Source organism: Cynara cardunculus (genome assembly GCF_001531365.2).
Source record: "Cynara cardunculus var. scolymus isolate 2C chromosome LG 2, CcrdV1, whole genome shotgun sequence".
Lineage (NCBI taxonomy): Eukaryota > Viridiplantae > Streptophyta > Magnoliopsida > Asterales > Asteraceae > Cynara > Cynara cardunculus.
This window is the reverse complement of record NC_037529.1, coordinates 6,154,683-6,162,204: the sequence shown is the minus strand read 5'-3', so window position 1 is coordinate 6,162,204 and position 7,522 is coordinate 6,154,683. Positions and strand designations below refer to the sequence as shown.

At 33.4% G+C, this 7,522-nt stretch overlaps 1 protein-coding gene across 1 annotated transcript; it reads right to left on the bottom strand.

The window, feature by feature from the left end:
- Positions 1 to 307: 307 nt before the first annotated feature.
- LOC112507086 (protein ABHD11-like) lies at positions 308 to 4,083 on the bottom strand. Its single transcript, XM_025111495.1, has 5 exons — positions 3,702 to 4,083; positions 2,943 to 3,172; positions 1,242 to 1,354; positions 847 to 987; positions 308 to 763 (listed from the first exon to the last, which is right to left on the bottom strand). Exons 1-5 carry the CDS (start codon positions 3,967 to 3,969, stop codon positions 511 to 513), a joined length of 1,005 nt encoding a protein of 334 aa, XP_024967263.1. The 5' UTR covers positions 3,970 to 4,083; the 3' UTR covers positions 308 to 510.
- Positions 4,084 to 7,522: the final 3,439 nt, after the last annotated feature.

The window sequence follows — 7,522 nt, the reverse complement described above, 5'->3', positions numbered from 1 at the left end:
CAGTACTCAATTTCAAAAATCATAATCACAAAAACTTATATAACATTTTTGTGTAAAAAGATTTAAAATTTTTGATTTTCTTCTGAAAACCATGCCAGGATTGGAAGCGAAACTGGAACCGGAGCCAGGACTTCTTGTCGTCTCTAGAGTCATGCCTATTTTTTGCCTCGGGGTCCGAGACAGCAAGACTAGAAAGCCCGGTTACACTTTCACCAGTTGGGACCAGCAGCAATTTGGGACCGGATTTTGATCATCTCCCAAGGAACCCCTATCCTACATATTCAGAAGGAAACAGAAGACTGTAATCTTACCTTTGGAAAGAACGTTTATTCATGGAGAGCAGATTTGGTCATGAAATAACCACTGCTATATATTTTTCTCCAAGTGGTTCTTTGAATTACAACTATTGAAATTAGTCAATATTTTATTTGGCAACTTCTACAAGAAACCACACAACATGGATAAATATGTGATTGTTAATTGTCCATAAAAATCCAACCCATTTTGGCTTTAAATGAGGGATGCCATTTTGGGTGTCACAATCTCCAGAAGTCCCTTTGGGTTGTCCACATGAACCCAATGCCCAGACTTGGGAAGAACCACAACTGAAACCTTACCCACGGATTCATCCCCTCTCCGATTTTCAAGCCTTTTCAGCTTCTCCGTTGTATGTGGGTCCCACCTGTCACTGTTTTCGGCACGTACAATCACTATCTCCATCCCTTTGGGTGGGTGTTCTAGGAGTGGCCAGTAATCCATCTCCCTACAACATTAACAATTTCAATCCTACTTTTTTTATCAGAAAATATCAAAGGAAAAAAACAACCATTTAAACATCTAGCAAACCTGTATGAATCAAACATCTGAATGATTCCCTCAAGATCAAAAGCCCATGTCTCATGTTCTCCTGATTTTTTGAGATTGGTACCCAGCCATTCAGATAACGATCTTGAAAATCCTAGATTCGTCAAGTGATCCACCAGCCACCTGCAGCCAACATTCACAATGGAAAAATGGGAATTTGGTAGATATCTAAAATGAAAATACAGAGAAATCATTTCTTTGAAGTTAGTAGGGTATCCTACAGAAACCCCTATCAAGAAAACAAAAATAGAGTACAGCCTAAAATGACGTGTTGCTTTTGATCAACTTAGAACATCCTATAGTTTGATCAGAGAGAAGCAGGTCTTGGCCACCATACCCAATTTATAGGATGTTAAGAAAACTGTCGAGAAACTTACTTGCGTGATGGGATTGATTTTGGTATAGTCTGCAAGGTTTCCAAAACTTTCTCCACCTCCCCGCTGGTTTCTTCGGGGTTCACTATCCCAGGCACAGAATCCAGAACCCACAACTGTTCTGCATCATGTGTTTCTCTCAGTCAGTTATTGTCCCACAGTAACAAAGTAATTAACTAAATGTTGGAGAATCAAAAACTCATCAACATTGTTAAAGAGACAACTTCAGTTTATCATTACAAGTCAGAAACTCAATGGACAAAACTATCTTCAGTGGTCTAAATTTGTCTACATGTACATATGTGGCAGGGGAAAAGATCGCATGAATGAAGTCCCAATTTCTAAATGAAACACTCAAAACTACAAGAAAATCATCAAATCATGTCAGGGCTTATAAACTCAATGAATGTGGAGATTGGTGAAATTTTTCTTCTATATGAGAAACGGCTCAAAATATATGGGAGACAGTGAAAGAAACATACTCCGGTTCTGAAAATACTTCAGTACTATTTGTGGTAGAGACTATTCTTCATGATCTTCATCAAGGAGAATCATCAATAACCCAATATTTTAATGTTCTCTTTCGTCGTTAACAGGAATCATATATGTATGGGTCTTATGATTGGGAGGACAATGCACTATATCATAAGATAGTGGAACATAAAAAGGAATTTTAAGTTTCTACTTGGACTAAATAAAGATTTGGATCATGTTAGAAGCAGGATAATGCGAACAAAACCTCATCCAAGTTTTCAAGAAACTCCCTAATACCTCCTCAAGCCACCTTAAACTGAATCAAAATATGGACAAGCTCTAGTAACCGATGTTTGGGGACCTTCAAGAGTAACACAAATATTAATGGAGCAATATCGTCTGTGACTTTTATAGATGATCATACAACACTCACTTGGGTATTTCTTATGGAAGGAAAATCAAACATGGTAGAAATATTTCAAACCTGTAATTCCATGGTCCAAACTCAATTTGGGTCCAAAATCCAAGTCCTAAAATCTGATAAAGTTGAGAAATATTTCTACTCTGTCCTATGGGAATATCTATCTGAAAAAGGGATATCCCAAATAAGTTCATGTGTCAACACGCGACACCAAAATGAGACTGCAGAAAGAAAAACAGACAATTGTTGGAAGTAGCCCATTCCATTATGTTCTCTACTAAGGAAAAAAGCCATCCTTACTACGACAAATCTCATCAATAGGTTACCATCCTGCGTTCTTTATTTTAAAACTTCTTGTCAAATTCTTAACAATTTCTCCCCTCATGTCCGGTTCCTATAATCCAATCCACCTCCAAAAGTATTTGAATGTGCAGCTTTTGTCCACACCTATCAAAATAACATAAGCTAACTTGATCCACATTCTAGGCCTTAGTTGATTCAAAACAGTTACATAAAGAATATGAACTTCATATCTTACATGTTACAATAATCTAGATGAAAACATCATTTTTACGCAACCTTACCTCAAAATTCAAAGTTAAGAGCAGTTCCTAAGTTAAAAAAAGACTATACACTAGAAAAATTTTGGCTACCTACAAAAAAGACTCGAATACAGTGTTACCAAGACAGCAAGTTAGACAGATAACTCCAGTTGTCAAAACTGATGTGCGAATGGATGTTTCGTATACCATTAACAGGACTTGTAACACTACCAACTATAGTATCTACAAAGTTTCGTATAGAAATACCTGTTTCGGCAACTTGGCTGAACTGCCATAATCACCACGTGCACAGCTCATGACATATTGTAAGGCCACCTTGCCACCCAGGGAGTGCCCTAAAATAACATCAGGCCAATTCCAACCTTCAGACTTTACTAGATTATCCAGATCATTAGCAGCATTGACCATGTTATGAGGCGGATGTAAACCAGCTGATCGACCATGATTCCTCAAATCCACAAGAACCATCTTCCAATCTAGATATATTAAGTAAAACAGATAAGTTTCGAGATGATTACCATCTAACAAATGAAAAATATGGTGAAATTTTGCCACCCTCAGGGTCATCATTAACCCAAATATAATCAATAATGGAAGATCTGCTTGACCACAAAACAAAACATAAGGCCATTCATATATACACACAGAGCCGATAGAAGAGATTCGATTGTTTAAGAACCAAATAGGATGTATATAAGAATTTCCTAGTAAAGCCTCATCAACATTCAACTTTAACACACATCCAGAATGCAATTAAACCAATCTTCAGTCATCAGTCTCATAATCCATCTGTTCCACGCGTTTATTTTTATTTTTCTATTTTTTCATTTGATGTTTCTATCTCAAACCAAAATGGTACTTTTCAAATACAATACTTGGTGACAAATCTTACGCCAATATCACTTGATTCCAATCTAATTTACCCAACATTGTTTTCTTGAAAATTTTGAATTCCATATCAAGATTAGCATGTTTGATGTCAAAGTCAAAAGTGTGAGAAATTACCTGAAGGTGGAGAGAAAGTAGAGAGAGAGGAAGCCAGACTGCGAGAGAAAGATCTCCAATTTCGCGCAGATCCCATTAAGCCATGAAGAATAAACGCAGAATAATCGGCTTTGGGATTGGGATTGGGATTGGGATTGGGGGAGGGAGAGCGAACTTCTTCGAAAGCTAGGGTTTCGATCGATCTGGTAGGGGAAATAATCGATTTGGGTGAGGACAGAAATCCGATACATAATCTGAATCCGGGTTTGTTCTTGATGGTTCTCGCCATTGTTTACCCCCTTGCCGTGTGTTGAAGGTGTAGTTGGTGGCTTGGTGCTTGCTCAATTGGACTTCTTTGCTTCTTCCCGTTTATGGATATCAAATTCATTAGATTATTCCAATATGGTTTGTTGGATCCTACGAATTTGATATCCTAAATTTAATTTAGGGGTGTTTGAGATTATTTATAATTTTTAATAAAATTTCTTATCAACTTATAATAAGGTAGAATGCGGTGGCGGATCTAGAAACTATTATGGTTGGGGGCACACTTAGGAGGGTTGAAAAAATTTCGAAACCGAACAATTCGTCCGAACCAAAAAAGGTTTCGGGTTTCCATTTTCAGGTTTAAACTGTTCGGTTAACCGAATAAAGATAACTAATGTGGTGGAAATAAGCTAGGCATTGACTCTACAAATGCATTGATGTGGTGGAGAGTGACTTCTAAGGCTTATGTTTTAATCTTTTAGTACTCTTCTAAGGCCTATAAAACTAACCTAACATTTGACATTTCCATTTGATTTGCCTACAAAATTGCCTATAAAATTAACCTAACATAAAGCATTTACCAAATCACCAATAAGCTTACAACAAAATCAAAGAAGTAATCAAAATTAAAGACTAGAATTTGGAAATTAGAATTTTTACCCAAATTATTTGCTTCAATCCAGTGACTCCAACTCCAAGTCTCCAATTCCAGCCGCGCCCACAGTCGTAACTCGAACTCAATAACAAGATAAAACTCAATGGTTTAGTAACATTTTTATTTGCCTACAAAATTAACCTAAAAATAAATACCTAACCTAAAGCATTTACCAATTACCACAAAATTAACCTAAAATACTACTAATTGAAGTTGGAAATTAGAAATTTAGAAATTAGAAATTACCAATTACCCAAGAGGCACAGTCGGTCAATCCACTCCAGTCGGCTAGGGCCTAGGGTTCCTTTCCTTCGTGGCTTCGTCTTCGTGCCATCGTCGATCCGGGCATCCGTGAGTCGGTCAGTCGGACAGGCGGACAGCAGAGAGCAGACAGCACTACAGCAGCACGCCAGCGGCCAGCAGACAGTCCGTGAGTCCGTGACTCTCAGTCTCTGTCGCAACGATGAAGAAGAAGAAGAGTAGAAGTGATGTGATGGTGAGGTCGGTCGCAGCCGATGAAGAAGAAGTAAGGTAGACGGTAGTCTGGTTGGTCGCTACGCTACTCGCCTCTCGCCTACTCATCGCTTGCTTGCAGCGGTGCAGCCTTGCACTAAGACTGAACTGAGGTTAGAGGGGCCTCTTGCATCTTGTTGTTGGGGGCCCAAATTCATTTCATTGAAAAATACAAGTAAACTAATTTTTTTTGGGCCTTCCTGTTAAAAATTTGTTGGGGGCCCAGGACCCCTACCCTCATCACATACATCCGCCCCTGGTAGAATGTTTAATTTTTTTAAAAACTCTTTATTATTAATTTGGCATTAGTATAAACTGTTTATCCAAACATTTAAAAATGTTTATTACTGACATCACACCAGAATAAGTCAATTAAGGGTGTAAATGATGTGAGTCGAGCTCGAGTATCAATATATTCGACTCGAACTTTATAGTCATTTCTCAAACTCCAACTTGAACTCGAATCAAGCTCATCCGTCGAAATTTATGAAACTTTAGGGTTTTTCTTATAAATTATAAAACCTTAAAGGTGTTCCCTTAAATTTTAAATAACTAAAAGGATGCACATCAAACTTTATCATTAAAAAGACAAAATTACAACTTCATTCACCTATTTTTTTTTTATAACACATCTTCATTCTTCTTTTATTATCTCTCTTTAATATGAGACAACTTCACCAAAATTCTAAAGTTTTTTTGTCTTTTTTAATTATTATTTTAGTAGAAAAAGTTATTGATTAGTTTTTATAGTTAAAAATGCACAATATTCAATATTTAAAAATATAAGACATTTTTAATACATTAAATTATACATATTATATTATAAAACTAATTATATTTTCAAACTAATTATATAAAAAAAATCGAGTATCTTACGAGCTTTTTGTATCGTTTATTGGGTAGCTCGACTCGACTCGTTAATATGTCGAGTCGAGTTCGAGTTTCAGTCAAGCACATTCGAATCGATTGTTCACCGAGTTTTAACTAAGCTGATCTCGAATAGTTCACGAGTTGTCTTGTACCATTTACACCCTTAGGTCAACAATGTTTTCTATAAAATTATTATGCTAATTATTCTATCAAATTTTTAAAAAATTTAATTTCAAGTAATTTATTATATTTTTTCTAAATTTATATTTTAATTGTTTTATAAACTTATTTTCTCAATCAAGATGACTTGAACTTTTCTAAATTTATGTTCTATAAATTTCCTGCCAACTAATCAATTATGAATTAATTCAAATAGCTATAAAATTATTTTTTATTTTTATCAATTATAATATTAACATTTTACTTAATTTATATATTTCTTTTGTTTCAAATAAATATTTAAAACTACAAGGATAAAATAATTTAATATAAAAGACCATCAAAATTGTAAACAGAGAATGTTGAAGTGGTTTCTTATGAATGAAAATATAAATTATTCTTCCCTTTTTTATTGCAATAGTAAAATACATATCACGTTTTCGATATGTACTTACTTGTTTATTTATTCATCGCCTAACTAACATTAAGTTCATTAAAATTTTCAAGAATTTCAAGAAAAAAAATATTCTCCAACCACCTCTAAGCGTATGTTTTAAAAAAAATCTATATATTTTTATTACAATAATATTGTTTTTTGTAAATAAAACGTAATACAATTTAAACTAATTTATGTTTGAAGTTTTAATAAAAAAAATGACAAGTTATTATCTGAATTTTTAGATATTGTTAAAAAAACTGATAAAATTATTATTTGAATATTCAAAAACTTAAATAAGAAGTGATTAGTTAATTTTTAAGTTTTAAAGTAGGAAAAAATGATGGATTATTTTCTGAATTTTTAAAGTTGGAGAAGGATTAATAATATATTTTATAAAAATATTGATAAAACGAAAATTAAGAATTAGCATATGAATTTTTAAAGTTTTTATTCGATTTTTATATGAACAAATCATACGACTATATACATATGGTTAAAATTTGTAATATTGCAAAATAAATGATATATTCTTTTTTATAAATAACAATGTGTATTGTATTTTCCATTTGATTGATATATAATACAAATAAAAATTATAATTACGATAGATTAATAATTATTATTATCTATTAATTAAAAAACAAAAAAAGTAAAAGAGAAAGGGGGACATAAGTGAGAGAAAGATATATGAAATGATGTCACTTTTCAAACTTCTAAATCATTTAGGGGAGTGCTAATGGCACCCCTTTAATAGGGGTGTGGAAACATTGGAAATTGTGTCGTCATAAACATCAAATCAATTTAATTATATTTAATTATTATTTAATATATATATATATATATATATAAAGTTATAACTATATATATATACTTTCCATCGTATACTTTAATATATTATATAATATTTTTTATTTATATTATTATTATAATTTTTTATCT

What these genes read in the sequence shown, in the direction of transcription:
- LOC112507086 (XM_025111495.1), bottom strand. Translation starts at nt 3,969, where the DNA reads ATGGCGAGAACCATCAAGAACAAACCCGGATTCAGATTATGTATCGGA. An exon ending in TACTTTCTCTCCACCTTCAG is followed by an intron (nt 3,173 to 3,701) that starts GTAATTTCTCAC and finishes TAATATATCTAG; the next exon opens with ATTGGAAGATGGTTCTTGTG. An exon ending in CAGCCAAGTTGCCGAAACAG is followed by an intron (nt 1,355 to 2,942) that starts GTATTTCTATAC and finishes GATGCAGAACAG; the next exon opens with TTGTGGGTTCTGGATTCTGT.